The 24,151-nt window shown below is 40.2% G+C and overlaps 2 protein-coding genes and 1 long non-coding RNA gene across 7 annotated transcripts in view; 1 reads left to right on the top strand and 2 right to left on the bottom strand.

The window, feature by feature from the left end:
- Positions 1-24,151, top strand: part of LOC110262252 (uncharacterized) — a 27,419-nt gene extending 3,268 nt beyond the window's left edge. Inside the window, exons 3-6 of one of the 3 annotated variants that reach the window (XM_084977461.1) lie at positions 1,909-1,959; positions 3,263-3,368; positions 22,875-22,963; positions 23,863-24,151. In XM_084977461.1, the coding sequence (XP_084833587.1) occupies positions 3,313-3,368; positions 22,875-22,963; positions 23,863-23,975 (258 nt within the window). In that variant the 5' untranslated portion in view covers positions 1,909-1,959; positions 3,263-3,312 and the 3' untranslated portion in view covers positions 23,976-24,151. Of the gene's footprint in view, positions 1-1,908; positions 1,960-3,262; positions 5,016-21,673; positions 21,920-22,874; positions 22,964-23,862 lie in introns of those variants that run through there. The other 2 variants (XM_084977459.1, XR_014816128.1) reach the window with 2 other exon arrangements.
- Positions 207-3,635, bottom strand: LOC146400085 (uncharacterized). Its single transcript, XR_014816129.1, has 3 exons — positions 3,530-3,635; positions 1,869-1,983; positions 207-1,026 (listed from the first exon to the last, which is right to left on the bottom strand). It is a non-coding gene; the product is annotated as an uncharacterized LOC146400085 (long non-coding RNA).
- PRKAR2B (protein kinase cAMP-dependent type II regulatory subunit beta) overlaps positions 5,953-24,151 on the bottom strand; it is a 106,666-nt gene continuing 88,467 nt past the window's right edge. Inside the window, exons 6-11 of one of the 3 annotated variants that reach the window (XM_021102599.2) lie at positions 21,248-21,401; positions 15,607-15,708; positions 14,019-14,093; positions 11,371-11,436; positions 11,096-11,234; positions 5,953-7,919 (exon numbers count right to left, since the gene is read on the bottom strand). In XM_021102599.2, the coding sequence (XP_020958258.1) occupies positions 7,786-7,919; positions 11,096-11,234; positions 11,371-11,436; positions 14,019-14,093; positions 15,607-15,708; positions 21,248-21,401 (670 nt within the window). In that variant the 3' untranslated portion in view covers positions 5,953-7,785. Of the gene's footprint in view, positions 7,920-11,095; positions 11,235-11,370; positions 11,437-14,018; positions 14,094-15,606; positions 15,709-16,759; positions 19,878-21,247; positions 21,402-24,151 lie in introns of those variants that run through there. The other 2 variants (XM_084977454.1, XM_084977456.1) reach the window with 2 other exon arrangements.

Genomic DNA, 24,151 nt, shown 5'->3' with positions numbered 1-24,151 from the left:
GGACATGGGTTCAATCCCTGGCCTGGCGCACTGGGTTGAGTATCCCTGGGATGGCCAAAACGAAAAAATAAAATAAATAAATAAAAGAAAAAGTTTATCAAATTGTTTTTAAAATTTTTCTATTTAAAGTGTTTACTCAAAACCTTAGGGGAGATATTTTCATTTGTGGGAACAATAACTTCAACTTCAGATCTTACTGTACAGTATTATAAATTGTGATATTTTAATAGCACTGTAAAGGTTTTCCATTCATTCATTCAAAAATATTAATTTAGTTCCTACTCTTGGTTGACCATGGTTAGTTGATACGAATACAGAGATAAAAATATTTTCACATACTTTCATTTTTGTCCAAATATTAAATAGAAGAGTAAAATCCCCATAGTTCAGTCACAACTGATTAAATATCAGTATTAGAATCTCTACACCTTTAAGTAGACAATTAGTCCTGTCTTCTGGCTCTCCTGGGAAGCTAAATGCCTACTTAGTACCTTATGTATATTTAACAGGAACAACATCCACTCTTGAATGACTAACAAAACCAGCCAACTCATAAACCAAAACAAAGATCAAAGTACAAAATCATTAAGATCGCCCTAGAAATCTTTACATATGTAAATTATACTCTTTCACTAAAACAGATATAATTAAAGAATTTTTATATCAATTATATATTTGTATGTAAAAGTATAATAAAATGTTTGTTTTAGTATATATAAATTTAATAAGATACTTGCACGATAAAATTGACATTAAAAAATCAGTTTTCTTGGGCAGTTCCCATCATGGTGCAGTGGTTAACGAATCCAACTAGGAACCCTGAGGTTGCAGGTTCGATCCCTGGCCTTGCTCAGTGGGTTAAGGATCCGGCATGGCCTTGCACTGTGGTGTAGGTCCCAGAGGCGGCTCGGATCCCACGTTGCTGTGACTCTGGCGTAGGCCGGTGGCTAAGGCACGTTATGGCGGTGGCTGAGGCTCCGATTCGACCCCTAGCCTGGGAACCTCCATATGCCTCGGGAAGCAGCCCTGGAAAAGACAAAAAAAAAAAAAAAAAAATCAGTTTTCTTTAAATAGCACCTACTTTTGGTTAGTACAGATACCATATATACACACAGACATATTACACATAAACTGTGCCCAATGTGTCAAGAAGTTGTTATGTACAATCAAAATGTCTTGGAGTCCCCCAGTGGCCTAGTGGGTTAAGGATCTGGCATTGTTCACTACTATGGCTCTGGTTACTGCTCTGACAGGTTCAGTCCCTGGCCTGGGAACTTCCACAGGCCTTGGGCGTGGCCAAAAAAAGTAGAAATATGAGGGTTTTCATCTGCTCAAAGTTCACGTGTCTTTCATTGCAAGTTCTCTAGAGTACGTAATTCCACAACACAAACTCACACACAGGAGTTCCCCTCATGGCTCAGCAGGTTAAGAACCAAACATAGCATCCATAATGATGTGGTTCAATCCCTGGCCCTGGCTAAGTGGGTTAAGGAGCCAGCATTGCTGTGAGCTGTGGTATAAGTCATAGACACAGCTCAGATTTGCCCTTACTGTGGGTGTGGTGTGGGCCAGCAGCTGCAGCTCCGATTTGACCCCTAGACTGGGGAACTTCCATATGCCACAGGTTCAGCCCTAAAAAGGAGAAGAAAAAAAAACCCAAAACAAACTCGCACACATTTTCTTTCATGTTATGTTTGGTATTCTAGGCCTTTCTCTACATACATACATATATATATTTTTTTTTTCTTTTTTTTTGCCAGTCAAATGTAGCTCATTTTAGAGACAATTCTGATAAAAAGCAATTAAGATCATAGGGATAATATATACTTAAATGTGCTACACTTAATATTATTTTTGCTTCCATTTACCTCCCCTCGAATTCACATTTATCTCTTCTGTATTTCTTAGGCATCTTTTTGTCTGGTCCATCCAACAGGCATCATTCTGTCTGAGCAATCAGTAAGTATCTTCTGAACAGATAAACTGAAGGAGAAAATAAGCAGTATGAATTTTCTTATTAACATAATAGCACATTATACATTATGCTGTATTCATATGCTCTTTAGAACACTGAACTCATTAAATAGCTTCCGTGTGCTTTAAGTGTCACTTGATCAATAGGGTCATCACTGTTTTTTTGAGAACAGGTCTCACCTTATCTGTATAAAATAAGCACTACCTTGTCATTCATTTTGATTGCCAGTCAAAGGCAGATGATATTTGTCTAACATATTGCAGCTCCTTCAGGGTACTCAGCATGTCACAATACTCTCCATAGTAATAAAAATGAGGATATTGAAGTTCAGGATTAAGGCGGTGCAGTTACAAGGAAAAGATTTGCCAAAGATGTCTTTAGAGTGAGCACTTTGCCTAAGATAATTAAAATATTATTTGGCTTTAAAAATGTCATTCGTGTACATTTTAAGAGTCCAGTCACATCGTAAAAGGAGGTATTGAATGTCAATCTTCAGCCTAAAACAGGCAGTGCGATTCCAGAGGTACGAGACTCTTGTTCCTCAGCAGGACAGTGGGAGGTTTCAGGGCAGGGATGGAAAACCAGCAATTAGAAGCCAACTTTATCCAAGATTTTGCCTGGTCATGTGTATGCCTCATAAATTCATTCGAGTGTTCTACTTGCAGTGGAAATTTGCTGAAATGAAAACATTGAGGGTTTCACTTCCGGGTTGTGGCAGTGAAGAGTCAAGGCGGATTCTGTCACTTGAGAGTCCATTTCTAGCTCACACTTAACCACCCCCTTGCACCTGGGAAAAAAAGCCACTTTGTTTTTCCAATCGTTGCTGAACACAAGTGCTTGACTCACCGTTGAGGCCCAACAACCCAAAACATCAGAGTCTGGAGCAGAGAAAGGTCTATGTGAGGGCCAAGCCAGGAGACTGGGCAGCTCATAATCAAAAACCCCAAACTCCCCAACAGAATGGGGAAGACTTTTTAAAGGCAAAATTGGGGGTGCCGGCTCAGGGTGTGTGGCTTTCTTCTGATTGGTGTGCGGTAAGAGGGTGGTGTCCAGGAATCTTGTGCTCAGCCTCAAGTTGCCATCCTCCACCCGCGGGGGAGAGGGGGGGAAACATCTCAGTTCCTCCAGAAGAGCTTAAAGACGAGCATCAGTTATGTATATCCCTTCAGGAGGCACCAGGACACTGTCCCATGGCTGTGCTGCTCTTTCTGGATGGCTTTTCCTTTGTTTCCATATTCCCTCACTTCGCGAATTACTAACTGCTTGAATCTGCCCTTTGGAACGCAGGCAAGGTCTACAAGGCTGAAGCCTTTTTCTCCAAACAAGAAGCTGGGGACATGAAAGGCGTTTGCACCCAGGAGCCTCCCACAGGGTCCAGCTTGTTTTCACAATTGTGAGTAAACAATGCATTTAGCTACTACAATGGCTCAGTTGTAATTGGTGTTACCAAAACATTTCATGTATTTACATTTTGCAGTGGCTTATTTATTTATTTGGGAAAATAGCAGACCCAGGCTGCGGTTAAAATCTATTGAGGTGAGAAAAAACACCTACCTAAACAAGTAGCATTTCATTTTTATGGTGGAGACAATTGCTTCCATAGCATCTGTCATCCCATCTTCTCATATATAAACGTTAACATGCTTCTTCAGGACTTCCTAGACAACATAAGAGTTACAAACTTGGAGCATAAAAAGGGACAGGAAGACCTAGATCTATTGGTCAAATAAAGTTTTCTTCTCAAATCAGTCTTACTATCCACATTAGGAACTTGACACACGTTTTCATATACTAGGCTCAATTACATCGTTATTAATAGAATATGAGTGTAGACAAGAAAAAACATTGCCTGACATTTCAGTAAACAAAGAATGTTGCTGGTCATCAAGCCCTCAGCCACTGCAGCCACCCTTGACTGTGCAGCCTGAGGGGAATTCAGGATGGAGAAAAATAGGATACCAGCCTGGATAGTTAAGATGCTTATCAAAGGAATACTTTCAGTGAGCCCAGACTCTTGCATCGCTCCATACATAGAAAAGCACTAAAATCATTAACTTGAGATGCCTGGTTTTTGTGAGTAGCAGGAACCTTGCGATGTTCAACTGCTGCTGCCCTCTCCCCCGCCAGCAAAAACCACTGTGTAGCCTGGCTCTTCCCTGACCTCTTTGGAAAAGTTCTTCAGAGCTGAGGGGCTGCTTCCCAGGCCACAGTCCTCAATCAGATCCCTGAATAAAATATAACTGGCATCTTTTAGGCTGTGTGGGGCTTTTTATTCAGTTGACTTTGAGAGACCTGCAATCGGCAGGCTGCACCAAGAGATCTCAATTTCCCGTGAGTTCCACCGCAGATTCACAATCAAAGATTTTGGTGGAGTCCTGATTTTTCTGTTATACAAATGGAACTGACTTAAACTTTCCTATAGGTATTGCTGGGCACCCAGGTGCTCTGCAAATACCTGATACATGTTATTGCTCACATTTCCGTAATTCATTTTACTCTCAAGGTGGCTTTTTTTTTTTTTTACTCTTTTTTTTTACTGCCTGTGAAGACCAACAACTATGTCAGTTGCTCAACCAGTTTTGCTTCCTTGAAAAGCATCCTGGAACAGCTCTTGATCCAATTTCTTCTCGTCAGAATTCTGATAGTCGACATGAGGCTGTACCTCTCTCACTCCTTTATTTTAGAAGCCAGTATTCCTTGTCATTCGGTTTCTCTCTGTATTAATAATCCTTTTTCTCCTGTGTGTGTTACTATCTCTGTTTCTGCTCTAGGTATTAACATTTTACTTAGGAGAACCCCTTTTTCAGCTATTGAAGCTGGATAACACAGCTTATCCAGATGTATTACTTACCACACTAGGCTTATACATTCTTAATTTTCTTTTAAGAATGCCGAAGGCCATCTAGTACTTGCTATTAATGTGACATTTCTTTTAAAAGTTAGAAAAATTACATCCATATTTTAAAGATGCTTTAAAAAGGAAAAAGACTCCATGCTTAATCCTACATATTTCAATAAAACCTGAGTTCTTTGCTTCGTGCCCTGTGTTTCACTTGAAGGATTTTTCTTTTTATGGCTGCACTTGCAGCAGGCATATGCAAACTGACAGGTTAGGGGTCAAATCAGAGCTGCAGCTGAGGCCTATGCCACAGCAGCAACACTGGATCTGAGCCACATCTGTGATCTACACTGCAGTTTGTGGCAATGCTGGATCCTTAACCCACTGAGCCAGACCAGAGGTCGAACCTGCATCCTCACAGACGCTAAGTTGGGTTTTTAACACTGAATCACCATGGGAACCCCACTTGCAGACTTTTTTAGCATTTTAAATAGTTTCCTAGCTAGCCAAGGTTTATAACAATAAACCAAATATATTCACACAATGTGCATCACCGTTAGTGTTTATGTTAATATATACACATCAAGCTCTAGTTCTTATTGATAAGAAGGGGACACACACACACACACACACACACACACACACACACACACGCTCTCTCTCTCTCTCATTCTGTATGCATTTATATAAAACAAAGGGAAGCACCTTGGTGTTGAAAGACTGTCTTCCCAGAATTCTTAGTCACACATCCTGGAATGAACCATCAACAGAGAATTTCCAAATAGTAAGGACTCTTGGTTGGTGATTAAACAATGAAGTCCACAACTCAAACTTGAGGTGTTTTAATTACTGAACACGTAAATTCCCTAGTTAACCAGATTTATTTGGTTATTCTGAATGGCCAAATTAGTTTGCAACATACCACAGCTATTTATATCACACATGGCCCAGAGTTAAGATTTTCAAAAACCTACTGTCCTACAGAGCCATACTTCCTTGCTGCATGATGCCCGGGGCCTAGCTTTCACATATGCCATATCTCTGTCATGCTTTTCACATGTATAGTGTGCTTTATGGAAGTAAGCCAAAACAAAAAAAAAACAAAAAAAACAAAAAAAAAACCCCACCTCATTAAAAATTTTATTATAAAAGTGTGCTTTATTATAAGGAAAATTTAAATATAACCAACAATACCGAAAATAATGTAACTGGCATTTACAGTCTTGGTCAGAGTTCTTTATTAAACAGGCATTTGTAATTAACAATCAGCTTATGCAACAAAATAGGTAACTTGAAAAAGTGAATAAAGTTAGGAATACAGAATAATGAACTAGGAACATGGGGTTCTTTGAGTTTTTTTCTTGTTTAGCAGACATGGCTTTTAAAACCTGAAATAGAAAACAAGTCCTCTTCACCTAGTAGGCTCTCTTCCTACTTCCAGGTAATGGGAAAGTTTGGAAAATTGTTGAAGTGTTCTAAAATGTGGCCCGAAGGTATACTTTATATGCTTCTTATATAGACATTATCCATTTTAACATATTTTAACCACGTCTTCATTACACAAGCAAGACCATAAACATTCTCTCTTAAGACCACACTAGCCACAGAATATTTTTACTCATGTAGATATTTCTTTGAAAAAGATTCCCAAAGTGAAATTGCTCATTTAAAAGTGAACAACGGATTAGAAATAATCTCATTCGACATTGGGGTCATGTAGGCCTAGAAATCACATAAGAGTATACTGATTTGGCTGAATGTCATTACATTCATTTGATGTAGCAGAATAATTAAACATATCAATTGTCAACAAAAACCTATGCATTTGGGTTCACTCTGCATTTCTGAGAGTCTACATTAGCGCAAATGGCAAGGCCTAATAGTGTATCCGGAATGGGGAGAAATTCCATTTATCTTTATACATTTATCTTTATTCCATTTATCTTTGTTTTGCTTACAAACATTTATTTCTCCCACCTTGGAAACCCACGGGAGTAGATGTCTGCAAAGGAATGTATTATGTACGCTTAGCGGAGAACCCAGAAATATCCTGTAGGCATGTTGATAAGGACCCCAAATATTTTTGCTATAGGAGACATTTTTCTCATCATATGTAATAAGATCTTAGGCTTTTAGAAGATAAGTAAATTTAAAGAGCATTTTAAAATACTGGTCACATTAAATGGCAAACTCAAATTTTTAAAGATAACGAATACAGAGAATGGCAAAATGAAAAAAGGAAGCAGGTATATGAGGAAAATAATGACCTCTCATCTAAAAAGACTCTTCGCTATTATCATGACTAAACTGCCTGTCCTTAAAACCACTGGAATATGTAGATTACTGACGTTATGCCAAAGAAGTCAAAATGTACTTTATTGCAAAAATATAAAAGGTTTTAAAATTGCATATGATGTTTTATACCATTTCACCAATAGGCCAAGGCCGGGGTATAACTTATCAAGCCAGGAAAACTCTAAAACAAAAATGATTAAATTGTACTTACTACATACAGTGAGTTGTAAAAAGAATGTAATGCCATGCTGTATAGCATGATTCACTGCCAAGTTCTCTCTTACATGGGCGTAGTCATAACCTATCAATCCAAGTAAGTCAAAATGAACACACATTGCCTATGATAACATCCTTTAATTGCATTCTTAAACACAGATACTTTCAATATATTACAATTATTGAATAAACCTTTCAGTCAAATCATAATTGTGTGGAGTAGTAGAAAGTCATTTTATCAGTATGTTGATATTTTTTTGATCTACTCTTTTAGAAAGTGATGTTAAAGTCTACTGACTATTAAATCACTACTCTGTTTACCGATACATTGTCAATGTAAAAAAAGGAAAAAACCTGAAATCACAGAAAATGCTTGGCATCTACACAAACACATTCTCAGTGGACTAACCACTACTGTGTAACTGTGTCACTATAGGTCTTTTTGCTCCATACTTTTGCTTCATGCAGTGGGTTCAACAATATCCATGTTTGTTCCAAATAGGGCAACTAATTGTTCTTCATAGGTAGCGATGTTCCTTTTCATAATTTCCATGCAAGGTCCCAAAAGCCTTTCAAATGCTTGCACATCCATGGCTAAGAAGAAGGGAGAAGAAAAAGAAAAAAAAATGTTCTTTGCAAATCTGCAGAATTTCTTAGTCATTAATGGTACCTATTCTGCATATGTCAATGATGCAGTGGCATTTTTAGATACATATTAAATACAAGAATGTGCATAAAGACAAACATTCCACTTCAAAAAGGAAGCTGCCAGTGTCCTTTGGCAATAAGTTGTGCAATTCTAGCTTGGTGGGTGGTTCCTGGTCCAGGTTGAAAGAATGAAGGAGGGACTGTTACAGCAAGGCCTCAGAATTTTATTTTTACCTACTTACTTACTTACTTATTTATTTTTGTCTTTTTGCTTTTCTAGGGCTGCTCCCGCGGCATATGGAGGTTCCCAGGCTAGGGGTCCAATCGGAGCTGTTGCTACCGGCCTACGCCAGAGCCACAGCAACTCGGGATCCGAGCCACGTCTTCGACCGACACCACAGCTCACGGCAATGCAGGATCCTTAACCCACTGAGCAAGGCCAGGGATCGAACCCGCAACCCCGTGGTTCCTAGTCGGATTTGTTAACCACTGCGCCACGATGGGAACTCCAAGGCCTCAGAATTTTAAAAATAAAATAGTTTTGATGTCACTAACCTTAGTAATTAATATGAACTCCTTCAAGGTGGCAAGGGAGTGTTTTCTGTCCTATTTTCCCTCTTCAGGGTTTACAATCCGATGTTGTGAAGACCAAATGTTACTAATTTTTTATAATTTTTACTTTTTTACACTATGGTCTAGGCAATTCAAAATAGCCAAAATAATGATTTTATCCACTTCTATAGATATGTGCTCTATGTTGCTTAGCTCACCTGGCTCAAGCATTTTTTAAACTGAATTTATAATATACACATGAAAATACGATCATACTATCATAGAAATACAAATTAAAATACTTTTTCTTTTGCCTTTCAAATTTGCAGAAGGAGAAAAGGCAATGTTTACAAGAACAGAATGAATGGACATTCTTGCACCGCTGGTAGCATGTAAATAAGTACAAATAAAAGTGATCTGGCAATATGTATCAAAAACTGTAAGAGAAAACCCACTTCCAAAAACCATTTCTCAGGAAAAATCCTATACATGGAAAAGGGATCTATGCATACACTCACACAAAAAAGCCCTCTCCTGGGAGTTTCCTGGTGATCTGGTGGTTAGGATTCAGCACTTGCATTGCTGCAGCCCAGGTTCAATCCCAGGTCTGGGAATCGAGAGCCCCTATCAAGCTGCTGCGTGCCTCAGCCAAACAAACAAATGCCAAAAAACTACCTCATCCCCCCAACAGAGCCAAAACACCCAAAATATTTAACAGTGGAGAGTGATTCAAAATTTGCATATATTTACCTAATCTTACAATTAGATGTAATAAATAGGAGAAAATGCGTAAGCAATAATGAATGAAAAAAGCAATTTACAAAACTCCTTAGAAACAGAAAACCCATACAAATAAAAAAAGATGAGAAGGAGTTACAACAGGAATGTGGAAACCACTGAGGGGTGGGGGTGGTATTGGTGACACTTAGTTTTTCCTATCTTTTCAGTATTTCTCAAATTTAATGTGACTATAATAATTTATTATAGAAAAAAATTACTGGGACTTCACTCACATCCCCTTTATTCCTGCTGTCTAATACTTCTCCTCAGGGAAACTACCTCTCAGCTTCTAACTGTCTTCTTTTTTTCATCCACGTATAACACTTGATTAATATTATACTTCAAACCTTTTAAAAAGCAACTTTTCTAGGAAAACTGTGAGGATACTTGCAAGTCGTAAGAACACTGAAAGCTCAATTTATTCTATGGGACTGTGAATAAAGAGCACAGAGTGGCTGATTACTTTTGAATGAGTTTTCTTAAAGAAAATATCATCTAGATTGATATCTTCTGAAATATCTTTTTCATTATTAATTTCAAAAAATTTATTTTTGGCCGTGCCCAGGACATGTGGACGTTCCCAGGCCGGGGATGGAACCTGTACCACAGTAAGGACCTGAGCCGCTGCAGTGACAACGCTGGATCCTTAATGCGCCACAAGGGAACTGTCATTTTTTTTTCAGTATTAAAATAAGTTATTTCTCATATATAAAATCTCAGCTATAAACAGATGTCTTTCGGCTGAAGATGGCATTTCTGCCAAGCTAATATGTGGTACACGGATGTAATAAACAGCTAACCGAGATTTTATTGGCTCTGACAAACTTGAACCTTTGTTCTGTAGTACTAGGAGGAGAAGTATGCTAGGGAAATTCCAACTTTCCCTGTAGAGATTAGAATACTTCATAAATATACTGTTTGAGGCTTTTTTTTTTTTTTTTTTTTTTTTTTGGTCTTTTTGCCATTTCTTGAGCCGAACCCATGGTGTATGGAGGTTCCCAGGCTAGGGGTAGAATCGGAGCTGTAGCCAGCCGCCGGCCTATGCCAGAGCCACAGCAACATGGGATCCGAGCCGTGACTGCGACCTACACCACAGCTCATGACAATGCAGGATCCTTAACCCACTGAGCAAGGCCAGGGATCAAACCTGCAACCTCACGGTTCCTAGTCGGATTCATTAATCACTGAGCCACGATGGGAACTCTCAAGGCTTCTTTTTTGAGGAACACAGTGCAGGTTGTTTATTTGAAAGGTTAGATATAAAATTTGGTACTCAATGACATACTAAAATAAGGTGTTATTTCATGCCTATATAAAAGAACACGAGATAGGATGTGAAAAAAATTTTTTTTGCTTTCTTTTTTTTACGGCGGCACTGGAGGCCTATGGAGATTCCCAGGCTAGGGGTCCAATTGGAGCTACAGCTGCTGGCCTACAGCACAGACACAGCAACAGGCAATCTGAACTGCATCGGTGACCTACACCACAGCTCACCGCAATGAGGGATTACTGACCCACTGAGCAAGGCCAGGGATTGAATCTGTATTCTCATGGATACTAGTTGGATTCATTTCCGCTGTGCCATGAGGGGAACTCCCTAGGCTGTGGAAATTTTTAAAGAAAAGCGGCTTCCACAAACTGATTCTCTAATGGGATGAATCTTAGCCTTGTATTTTGCAGGGACCATAAAACCCGTGAACCCAGTAAAAGAATCCATGCAGTGTGAATATGTACAATGCAGACAGAACAATTTCAACCAGGGGAAGCAGGCTGGTGGCCGAGCATCCTACCTAAACATTTGACGGTTCCGATGGCGTGTGCGGAAGCCGCTCGGGGTTTGTTCGTTACCAGGGCAAGTTCTCCGAAGTACTGTCCCCGGGAACACCGAGCAATTTCCACGGCACCGTTCTCCTCCACTTCTGACTTCCCCTGATGGGATAATTGAAAGTCTTAACGTTTACTTGGCTTAAGAAAAATAAAACTTCACCTGAGTCTCAACATCAGAAAGAATATCCTCTTTCTTGCTAATAGTATGTGGATTTCTTAGGACGTAATGGACACTTACCTTCCTTTTCATGGTAATTTTGACTTCTCCAGATTCTACAATGAAAAAAGAATCAGCCAAATCTCCCTATCAGAATAAAGCAAAAACAGGGGGTGAAAATGCAAATCTAGTTGACAGCAATCCTGCCGCCCATCATCCCCCTGAAATCAATCTGACCCCAAAGTACAGATGATCTGCCTGAAAGGTGAAACCCACGGGAACAGGTGTACCTCCCCTTCTAAATCGTGGGGTTACGACAGAAGATTATATCATAACGATTTCATTCGTAAAATGATTTGAAATGATATACTCTCTACCATAGCAGTTCTGCTAACAATTAGCCAAGACAATATGGCAAATAACCCTGTGGTAAAAATTTCGCCCAAAGTACAGCCTGCAAAAAGGCACGTACGGCATCAGAAACGGCAGTCCCCTTCCCTGGTGGCATCTCCTCCTTGGGCGGCTCCTGCGCTGCTGCTCAAGAAGCGCTAAAAGGTGCCCCTGTGCCATCCTAATCTAACACGCCTCGGCCGTGGCGAGCTCAGATAAACCAGCTGCTGCCAAAGAGTTGAGAAAGCAGGCAGACTTCCTAGGAAGCAGTATGTGGGTTTGCAGCACAGGGGACCAAACTGCAGAAGCCAGTTTACCCACAATCCAGCCCAAGGCCCCAGAAAAACTTCTAAAAGAAGGAGTTGCCATGTCTGACAACAGAGCCCTGTTCTCTTGCTTTTGAACAAATGGCATGACCTACAGTGATGCCTTCTGAATTAAACTGTATTAATACGAAAGAAAACAGACTCTTCTGAGCCTTTCAAAGTGATTTCTGGAGAAACTCAGGCATTTCAAAATTCTTTAGTACAGTTCAGTAATTCGAACAGATCAAAAAATAGTTGAAAACTGTGAGAACCCATAGGAGAAAATGAATGGACTGATGCACTTTTAATTAGCAAGAAATAAACACTTGTAGAACAATTTCAGTATGTTTAGCTATTAGCGGTACAGTGCAGGAAGAAATACAAAAATATAGTCTTTGAATGTTAAAATAAGATTTAGAATTATATTTAAGTTTTTATATGCTCTGTATCACATTTATTAAAGAATAAATTCAACCTTCCCTGTAAAAAAACAAAAAACAAAAAAACAAAAGCAAAAATTCTTTAATACAGTTAAAGAAATGTGGTATCAGATTACATCGCAAAAATAAATGCTGAGTCTAGATTATAGTGTAGTGCCCACACGTCCATTTATAAATGCTTAAAAGGCAACTAATGCCTAAAGATACCTGTACAGTAGAAAAGTGACAGAACAATGTAAACCAGCTATAATGGAAAAAATAAAAATCATTAAAATAAAACAAATAAAGATACCTTTTTTAAAAAATAAATAAATAAATAAATAAAGATACCTTTAACAAACTCTTAGTGGACCTATAACCTCTCCCTTACATTTCTGTATCAGGTTTTCCTAAGAGCTTCATTTTAATTTGCAAGTAAATTTTGTTTTCAAAATGTGCTCGAAATGCAAGCGAAACTAGCGAATTAAGTTCTGGGGGCTGTGTCAAGGTCAGTTTTCTAGTCTGACGCTGTACTAGTGACACAAAGACGCACTGGCAGATACTGGGGGAAGGGTGAGTGGGACTTCTCTTTTTTCAACTTCCTGTGAATCTGTAGTTATTTCAGTTATTTGAAAAAATCATTTCGAAAGTCTACTTTACAATTTTTCCATTTCTATCGCAGAACCTTGGCCTTGTTCTCTAATTGGATCTGTGTCATCCAGATCCCTGAAGGTGCTAATCCCTATGTATGGAGGGGCAGGGGGCACTCATTCAGTTACTGGCTTATCTGCCTTCTACAGTAATTATTCTTTTCTTAGCCTCACAGACCTTATGTCTTGTTTCACATACATCAAGAGACAGTATTTTAAATAAAGATTATAATCCAGTATAATATCACAATATAAAAATCACACAACTGGTTAAAAATCTGTTTAAATCATTCCCTCAATGCTTCAAAAATGTAACTACAAAAAGTATTACCACTGGTATGCTTTATCTGTGAACTTCAACTGTCCTCATAAATCCTGTTTCTTGGCAGCTCTATTCTAACCAAGGTACATATGTATGGCTGCTGGTTCCAACTGGGATCTTAGAAAAGCATTAGGGGTTGGACAGGATGCTGGTCCCATTTAGTGCCTGGAAGTCGGTACAAAATATGGTGCAGCGAGTTCCCTTCCTGGTTAATTTTATCAGGGAGCAGCCCCAGGAGACTGAACGGATGGTGCAAAAACTCTCTATCTTCCAGTGCACCCTCTGAGTCCTTATTAATAAACCTCATGGAACGATTACCATTTTCTTCCTCTTATAAATGACTTTTTATTCTTTATATACACGTGGCTTTCATGTCAGGTACAAATATAAAATGATGCAGAAATCCATTTGATGATTTAATACATATTCATTAAGAGTTAATTACAAAAATACAAATATTCAAATAGCTTAATGGCTGTAAATTAAACCATTTTTAACAAATCATTTGGTAGAAGTAATATTCATTTAATCAATCACTACATACTAATTATACACACACACACAAAGCATTTAGCAAGCCTTAAAATGTCTAAGAGCCTTTCGGAAAATAACTCTAAACTGAATTCCATAAACAGTATTATACCTGAGCAATGATTTGTTCTCCATCGTTGTACACTTTGGTGCCTATTACATCCACCACTTTCAGGCGTTCAGAAACCTACAAAGGAAAAGAAGATTATACAGCTGACCCCTGAACAACATGGGGTTAAACTGTGCATATCCACTTACATGCAGATTTTTTCAATAAACAGTCCCCCCACCCCCACTCCCATCCATGGGTGCAGAACCAGGAGATAGGGACAGCCAACTGTAAGGGACTGAGCACCCACCAAGGTCCTGGAAACAGTCCTGCAGATACTGAGGGACAAGACTATATGAAACAGCCTGATCGGGTAATCTTAACTATTTCAGGTTTTTTCGTTCCTTTCTGGCCACACCCATAGCATGTTAGTTCCCACACACCAGGGATGGAACCCACACCACAGCAGAGACCCAAGCCACCGCTGTGACACTGATGGATCCTCAATCCACTGCCCCACAGATCTTCCTTAACTGTTTCAAGGTTTAAAAATGGTAGCCTATAGGCCAAATAAACTGAGCAATGTGTGGGTCTGTATGTGTGTGTGTTTGCTGTATTAACTGCCCACATTTTAAAATAAATTTTCAATAAAAACTTGAATTTCCAGCTTCTCTTGAAAAATCGGGACACTCAGCAACAGTCAGCCCATATCTCCAAATTGCAAAAATAAACTCTGTTAGACTAGCAGCTGTTTCTTTAGATGGAGCACATGTTTTCCAGTTTACCAAAGTCCCATCCTGGCTTGGTTTTCTTCAATATGTTAACTCTAAGGCATGTGCATTTCCAACCCCTGAGCTATTTTTATTTAGAGAGAACTGTTGCTGGAAAAGATCAGCTGCCCAAAATGCATTCTGAAATGTGGCCTGAATTTCTACTACTTTAAGCCAACAGAGAGTCACATCCGCCCATGAGTTCGTCAGTCCGAAGGACTATGGCTTAGATGCTGGAAGGATGGCAGTGCTGTCTCTAAGATGGGAAGTGGGGTGGGAGGAGGTTTGGGCCGGATTAGGTGTGAGCTTTCTATCAGACACCCCAGAGAAAATGTTAAATATGCAGTTAGATAAATGAGCCTGGCGTTCAAGGGCTGGGCCTTGCCCAGTAACAACAATTCTAAGAGGCATCAACATAATAGACTTATAAGCCAGGGGATTTGACAAGTTCACCATGTGAAGAGGGTTAGGGTGAGCCTGCCAAAAGAAAAAGAGACCCTAGAATGCCAATTTTAGGAGAAAGGAGAAGAGGAATAAAGGAGGAGAGGCCAGTGAGGATGTGCTGTATTTGGATAATCTGATCCTATAAAGGCATAACTAAGCGGCCACTGCCTACATTTGTGGGGTTCTTTTAAGTCTGCGTTCAGATAAAGACCAAATACAGATCTGCCAAGGATGCTCCTAGGAGTCTATTGCTTACATACGACAAAACAAATGCAGCTATAGGCAGGAAAAGAAAGGCTGAGCTGTACAAACGCTATATAATCTTCTCAAATGAAAATATGGATAAATTATTATTCAAAGAAACTTCCAATAGAACTAAGCATTCCCAACAAAACAAAAGCTTTTAAAGCAAAATAAAAGCACAAACATATACTTACTTCCAAAGATTTAAGGAATGGCAGTGACTCAATAAAGCTTTCATACATTTTCCTCTTTTTGGCATTATTTTTTACAATTATTCTCCTGAAGGTTACCCTGTCCTAAAGGCAGAATGTCAAATACGAAGACAGTTAAAAGGTAGACTTTATGGGGAAAGAAGGTTTGAAGAGACAGTTTGAATTTATTCCCTACGAAGAACAAACAATAATTGAAGATTTTGAAATAAAAGATGAACATCATTATACTTCTAACGTAACTCATTTCAGATTACTTCTTTAAGCATACATGTAGAACCATATAAAACGTGACTTTCAGGTTTTTTAAAGAAAGCACCAACGTGTAACCGGCGGGCTACACCACAAGGTGGCGCTGTCGCACCACTTAATACGCTCCCCGTTCTTTCCTGCCCCACCCCCTCCCCTTTTGAGAGAAAAGTGATTTATGACGTATGCATTAAAGGTATAAACAATACGTTGATATGACATACCTATATACTGTGAAATGATTACCACCACAGATGGTTAATACCGCTATCACCTCACATAATTATCATTTCTTTTCTGTGGTAAGAACATTAAAGATTTATTCTTTGCAGCTTTCAAGTATATACTGTTGTTAACTATAATCATCACGTTTTACACCGGATCCTCAAAACTTACTCATAACTGCAAGTTTTTTCTCTTTAACCTACCTCTTCCCCACCACCCTCAGCCCCTGGCAACCCCATCATCCTACTTAGTTTCTGAGAATTGAAACCAGCAAGTGAGTTCTTTCGCTACAGATAACAGCCTTAGAGTGTTATGAAATCAATTCGGTGGGACATGACTGGCATTTTTTTTAGGTGTAACTGGCACACAACATTTTATTAGTTTCAAATGTACAACATAATGATTCAGTATCTGTATATATCGTGAAATGATCATATTAACTCTAATTAACATCCATCACCATACATAGCTACCACATTTTTTTTCTTGTGATGAGAAATTTCAAATGTACAACACTGTTACTATTAACTGGTTACCGTGGTGTATACTCTGTCCTCAGCATGCATTTGTATCTAGAAATTTGTACCTTTTGACCCCCTTGACCCATGACCGGCATTTTCATCTTTAAAAAAGAAAAAACAAAAGAGAAAATCTGTGGGCATCCTTTTTAGTCAAGTGTTGAGTTATATATTTATTTCCATTATACACAAAGGCACACAAACATATACACTGGTGTGACATTTCCTAATGTGTTTCTTGTGGACTGCAGTAAAAAAAAAAACGATGGAAAACAGTATTAGGAAAAATTTTTAATCATGCACTTACAATGTAAAGAGATATAGAAAAATTATTGACTAGGCTTTTTATCACATCCATATACCAGAGTTTCTTTTTTAAAATATACAGAGAAACTACGACTTCTTTGAGGAGAGTTTGATGACAGTGTTTATCATGCTCATCATTCTAAAATGTTCCTATGTTTATACTACTTAACCTCAAGGATACAGAAGTGAAATAAGGAACCAGGGAAAACTTTAAAGCTAATGGCTCTAAAAATGGTTTTACTACAAATTTTATATTACAAAAATTCCTACCAAACATTTAGTTCTCAGAGTCCTCAGAATTACGTTAGTTTGGCATAAACTGATAAACAACAATACCGTTTAATATAAAGTAAAATTAATTGGAATATGTTCTTTAATAAATTACTGTGCCAACATATTAAGGCTGAATTTAAATGAACTGATAGGATGGGGGAAAAATGCAAGTGTGGATTAAGTCTCTAGGAAACTAAACATCTTGTTCTCCGATTTCGTTTATTATAATTTTATAAGGGTTATAATTTAGACTTAGTCATTTTTTAAAAAGAGAAAAAAATTTAAGATAATTGTAAAATATTGAAATAATTTCCAAGTCTAGCTCTGCATCAGAATCAGCAGTGGTGTTTTAAAAAAAAAAGTTTCTAAGATCCCATACTTTATTTTTATTTATTTACTTTTTTTAGGACCATACCCAGGGCATATGGAAGTTCCCAAGCTAGGGGTTGAATTGGAGCCACAGCTGCCAAGCCTACACCACAGCCACAGCAACGAGGGATCGGTGTTTGCAACCTACTTTGCAGCTCATGGCAACACCAGATCCTTAACCCAGTGAGTGAGGCCAGGGATCGAACCTGAATCCTCATGGATCCCAGTCAGGTTCTTAAGACACAGAGCCACAACGGAAACTCCTAAGATCCCACACTTTAATGACTCAAAATCTTGGCACACAGGACTCTATATATAATAATCTGTATTCTGTAAAAACTCTCCAAGTGACTCTGCTATGTAATCTGGTCTGGGGACTGGCTGCACACCACTTTATGAAGAAGAGTTTACAGCAAAACAGAGAAGCCTAGAAAGAGGTTAGCAATTTAGAAATTAATCATAATGAGCAATGTGTGTCAGAAAAAAATTTCTATTAGTGGCTCACCTCTTCACACCCACTGTGACATAAAAATAAAATCCAGAAAGTCCCATTTCAAAGATTTTCATCCTATAGTCATTTCAGTCCTCACCTCTCTGAATCACCAGCACAGTCCTGCAGATCAGTTAATTCCCCAGGGCTAACAGTGACCTCGTCTTATTTACAAAGCTGGACTCTTCTACAAAGGACTTTTCTCTTGAGATTTGCTTATCTTTATACCTGCACTGATGCGGCAGAGCTCCTCCAATCTGTTGGTCTTAAAACTTTCTCCGGAAGGGGGCTGGTTAGGTGAATTGCTAAGAAAGCAGGTTTGAAGTATTAACTGATTATGTTAATTATTATGATTTTTAAAAGCAGCTATTGCACTTATGCACACACCCCAAGGTGATCATCACAAACTGTCCACTTTCTTTTTTTAACGGCTGCACCTATGGCATATGAAGTTCTCAGGCCAGGGACTGACTCCAAACCACATCTGCAACCTATGCCACAGTTGTAGTAATGTCAGATCCTTTACGCCACTGTACTGGGGCTGGGGATTGAACTTGCACCTCCACAGTGACCCGAGCTGCTGCAGTTGAATTCTTAACTCACTGTGCCACTGTTTGTAAAGTTTAAAATATGTACAGATTAGTAAAAATCTCTGAAAATGACCTAAGTATCATGCACCCTGGGAAATGCTGGGCCTTTGTCAGTAGTTTAGGGTTCCCGCCAGGGCTGAAAACTATCAGGAATCAAAAGGCCAACCAGCTAAATATGTGACCTTGTTCAGAGGAACTGCAGAGAGGAGGCTTCCGTGTGACAATCTGATTCTGGATAGCAACCCCATCAGGATGATTAAATTTTCAGTGATGCCTTCCTTAAGGAAACTCAAGACAGGGCAGGTAAGCACTTCCTAGGGGCCAAGTTCACTCAGGTTTGAGTTTTTAACTTTGCTGGCTTTGGGTACTGAGATCTTTCATCCTCCTTAAAACACTTCAGATGATGAGCCTGAAACAATTCCAATTCCAACTGGAAACAATTCCAATTCTTCTTCCAGCACTTAAAAAGTGACTCATCACATTTTTAATAAGTAAACAAGTAACTGCCTGGTTTTAATAAGAAGAAATGAGACAAAAAAACAAAAGAGGGGGAGCTCCCATCATGGCTCAGTGGTTAACGAATCCAACTAGGAACCATGAGGTTGCGGGTTCGATTCCTGGCCTTGCTCAGTGGGTTAAGGATCCGGCGTTGCCGTGAGCTGTGGTGTAGGTTGCAGACGAGGCTCAGAGTTGCTGTGGCTCTGGCGCAGGCTGGCAGCTGCAGCTCTGATTCAACCCCTAGCCTAGGAACCTCCAAATGCCACGGGAGCGGCCCAAGAAATGGCAAAAAGACAGAAAAAAAAAAAAAGAAGTGCACAATATATCTCATTTTTCCAATCAAGAGATTTCTATCAGCTGAATCCACTTCAGAGTCCAACACTGTGTGGTGACTGATAATGCGTAACTCCTGTGAAGCTGCAGTCCTGTACTTCTTGTTACCTCACCTCGCCTCCTTAAAAGGACTTGTCAGAAATAACTGAGTAGATGCATGTCAAAACTATAGGGTGGGAAGTTCCTGTTGTGGCTCAGTGGTACCAGACCCAACTAGTGTCCATGAGGATACAGGTTCGAACCCTGCCCCCGCTCCGTGGATCGGGCATTGGCGTGATCGGTGGTCTAAGTCTCAGACGCAGCTCGGATCCCGCGTTGTTGTGGCTGTGGCTGTGTTGCAGACTGGGGGCTGCAGCTCTGATTTGACCATTGGCCTGGGAACTTCCACAGGCCACAGGTACAACCCTAAAAAGCAAAAGACAAAAGTGTACATATATAGTGTGTGATGTTTCTCACAATGTTAAAAGAGAATACAAATATTGTCAACCTTCCCTTAACCAGGGCTGTTTAAATCTGGGCACCAGCAGCACTGCTGTCTCCAGGGGGCTTCTAAGGCTCCGCCTCCTCCCAGACCCAATGAATCAGAATCTGCCTTTTAACTAAATCCCCAGGTGATCCCTAAGCATCAGCTTAAACAGTCTTTCAGAATCTGCTTTGCTGGGGTCTGCTCCTCTGCATCCTAATATCACCTATGAAAAGAATCTCCCTCCCTCCCCTCACCCAAATGTCTTTAAGTCAACTTTCAAGTCTTGTAGACAGGCCACCTTTAAGAAATTTATTTGGGGAAGTTCCCATTGTGGCTCAGCAGGTTAAGAACCTGACTAGTAACCAGGAGGATGTGGGTTCGATCCCTGGCCTCACTCAGTGAGTTAAGGATCTGGCATTGCTGCAACCTGTGGCGTAGTTGCAAATGTGGCTTCCATCCAGTGTTGCCGTGGCTGTGGCATGGGCTGGCAGCTGTAGCTCTGATTTGACTGCTAGCCTGGGAACCTCCATATACCGCAGGTACAGCACTTATAAAGAGAAAAGGAAAAAAAGAAAAAGAAATTTATTTCACCAGGACCCAACCCTCAGAGTCTGATTACATTTCTCAGTGGTGGGGCCTAGTTAAGAGGACTTTTTTAAAACATCCCCAAGTAATTCTGATGTGTAGTAAGTGAGAAGCACAGGAATCAACTATTTTCTCTCTGCAGGGCTGCTTGTCAATGCAGAGTTGTTACAATCAATTTACACCACAGGAGTGGCTCAGATGACAGTGGTTTCTCAAGCATGGACAGGCTTGCTCAAGTACAGGCTGCCGGCCCCACCTGAGTTTCTGAGTCAACGGGCCTGAATCCGTAAGTGGGGCCTCAATCTGCATTTCTAGCAAGTTCCCAGGTCAGGGGACCCACACGCTCTGAGAACCACAGATTATAATACCACAGAAAGCGATCTGAAAAAAACAGCACCGAAGGCTTTGGTTTTTAAGAGGGGTTTAAAAAAAAAAAAAAAAGAGAGGGAGAAGCATTTTGGATCTGTCTTTCGCCTGGTTGGCAGGTTCAACTCCAGACTTGACTGGGAAACAGAAGGCTAACAGTCTTAGTGCACAGTCTTAGTGCACAGTCTTAGGGCACAGTCTTAGGGCACAGTCTTAGTGCCCAAACGGTCAGCATCCAGCAGTTGCTTAATCAACCCCAAACGAAGCTACCTATGAGAACTGAAATACGGCAGCTGCCTGACTTCTGTCATAACAACTTTTACAAAAGATGTTCAGTCCAAAGAAAGACTCCACTCACCAAACCCCACAGAGCACCAGGAGAGGTAGCGGTGATCGTTGCTGCTCTGGGCGTGTTGTACATTAAGGCCAGCTCGCCGAAACTCCCACGATTGTCGTAGTTCCCAACACACCTCCCAACACCGTCGCATTTCACATAAATATCAAATGTCCCTCTGTTGGACAGGTGGAAGAAAAGATGTAAAAGTAATTCAAGCTAAATCTCACTGCAAAATACACAAGCCCTGGGCAATAAAATCTCCATCTTTCTGGGTTGTTTTGTTTTGTTTTGTTTTGTTTTTTTAACATCACTTATCGCTTAGTCTTGCTGCTTGGACGTCATGACACATTTGCCTGTCTGGAAGGGTAAACAGTAAGAGGTTCCCTTCTGCCCTGGCCCAGCCATCCAACTTCCTCCTAGAAATGCTGCTGCTCCCAGCATCTTCCACATCCGTGCAGAGGTCTTCCCACTGGGGAGCAGCAGTAGCTGGGGGCATGCCCAGGGAGCCCCTCTCAGGCACATCAGGGTAATAGGAACCCTCCCCAGATTGTCATCCATGGGTGACAGTTGTTGCTGGGCTCTTATTGTCCTTTCTCTTCTGTTGACCATAATAAAAGGGCATCAATGTGTGACACAGATTCCTCCACCCCAGTTCCAGACAAGCAGAAAGATAAGACCATCAACGGGACTAAGGTGAGGCCTATATTTGTGCCTGCTGGGGCCACTGAGACTAAACTGCACATATTTAAGATAATACATGATCAAAATATAATGAGGAATGCAACCAAACAGAAAATGCAAAGATAGCCATCTGAAGGGATGCGTGTACAAAACTGCTGACTGCAGTGACCTCTGAGCCTAAGAATCACGGAAGATTCTAGGGGCATTCATTTAAAGAGCCTTTGTTTCTCTAACAAACATGTATGACTTGTGAGAACAGAAGAATAGCTTGGAGTTCCCTGGTGGCTCGGTGGGTGAAAGATCTGGTGTTGTCATTGCTGTGGCTCTGGTTACAGCTGTGGCATGGGCTCGATCTCTGGCCCAGGAACTTCTGCATGCCGCAAATGAAGCAAAAACGTTTTGAAGGAGTTCTCATTATGGTACAACAGGATTGGCAGCATCCTGCAGGTTCAGTCCCCGGCCCAGAACAGTGTGTTAAGGATCCAGTGTTGCTGCAGCTGTGGCAAAGGTTGCAGCTGTGGCTCAGATCTGATCCCTGGCCCAAGGCGCTCCGTATGCCACAGGGCAGCCAAAAAAAAAATAATACTGCTCTAGCAATCTGGTCAGCCACAACTGTATAGGACTCACAGGATCCTTTACATTCTAAATAAGGGACTGGAACACAGGAGCCCAAAGCAGGCTGCCTGCTTCCTTAAATCAAGTTTTATGGGAATGACAAGCACACCAGCTGTTTCTGCATTATCAGTAGCTGACTCATGCTAGACAGCAGTGTTGAGCAGTTGCAACATAGATCTCATGGCCTGCAGACCCTACAAAATTTACTCCCTGGCTCTTTAGATCATCTGGCCCTTTGTTAGACTGACCCTCAAACTAAAGCAAAAAGTGATAGAAATGCACACTAAATATCTAATCCTGGTCTTTTTATGGTATTTTCATGGTTATCTTTTAACTGCATTTCTTTTCCTAGGCAAATAAAACTCTGGATCACTGTACTGCATATCATCCAGATCCTATGTTTCCATAAACTTCATTCTTCCTCTGGAGAACACTTTCCAGGTACTGTATTTTATCAGAGAAGGTTTCAAGGTTTGCTCAAACACCTGTGAGGGCAGATAGGCAAAATTTTGTGGCTTTATTCTGTGGCTAAACCCTAGCAAAGACAAAACATAGAGAGCTTTTAAGATTAAGGGAATGATTACGAACAGTAGAGGTAAAACAAAAGCAAAAACATAAGATATTAGACAAAAGGTATTCAAAAATAAGAATAATTGGTTTGGGGAGTTCCCTTGTGGTCTAGTGGTTAGGACTTGGTGCTTTCACTCAGCCCTGGATTCAATCCCTGGCCTGGGAACTGAGAGCCTACATCAAGCTGTTGCACACCATGGTCAAAAAACTTTTTAGAAATAAAATAAATTTTTTTTTTTTTGCTTTTTAGGGCCGCACCTGAGGCATATGGAAGTTCCCAGGCTAGGGGTCTAATCAGAGCTACAGCTGCCGGCCTACGCCACAGCCACAGCAACATGGGATCTTTAACTCACTGAGCAAGACCAGGGATCGAACCTACAACCTCATGGTTCCTAGTCGGATTTGTTTCCACTACACAACATGAACTCCCAAAATAAAATTATTTTTAAAAAAATAATTAAAAAATAAAAATGCTTTAGCTATTGATAGAATTCGAATTTTAAAAGGAGAGTAACTGGTTTTTTAAATATAATTCATGGCTAGAAGCGTTGTTTCAGAGATAGCTTCCAGAATTTGTTTCATGCATAGTATTGTTGAGTACAGATTTGTTCGTCTCTTTATACTTTTGCTCTAAAATGGTTTTCCACATTTCTGCTTTGAATAGGATAAAATACACAACAAATATCCTGATGAGAAGGATAGTCACAGATCAGTCCTGTTAAAATCACATCAGTCTAAAACTGCTGAAATACTGTGTGCTGCTTTTTCAGATTTCTCATCCGAGAATGTGAGGCCCTGGGCAGTGCAGGGCCAACGGAGAGGGGACACACGGTGGTCAAGAGACCTGCACGCTGAACTGGCGCCAAACCCATCATCTGGGTGACCTCGCATCACTTCTGTGTGCCTGGGAGTTTTCATCTGTCAAAGGGGTGATGAGGATCTAACTGGAAAGGGAGGGTACTGTATACAAATGCATGGAGTTCTTCTAGTCAAAAATTATCCCTGTGCTGTATTCGGGGTTCCTATAATTTAATACAATTAAAGAGCTGAGTGAATTTC

This window comes from Sus scrofa, chromosome 9, assembly GCF_054392235.1.
Source record: "Sus scrofa isolate SSC_HxYL_T2T_F1_AM1 chromosome 9, Sscrofa_HxYL_maternal_Yorkshire_Landrace_v2.0, whole genome shotgun sequence".
In the NCBI taxonomy this organism is placed as follows: domain Eukaryota; kingdom Metazoa; phylum Chordata; class Mammalia; order Artiodactyla; family Suidae; genus Sus; species Sus scrofa.
Note: the sequence above shows the minus strand (reverse complement) of the source record. Positions and strands in the feature narration are given on the sequence as shown.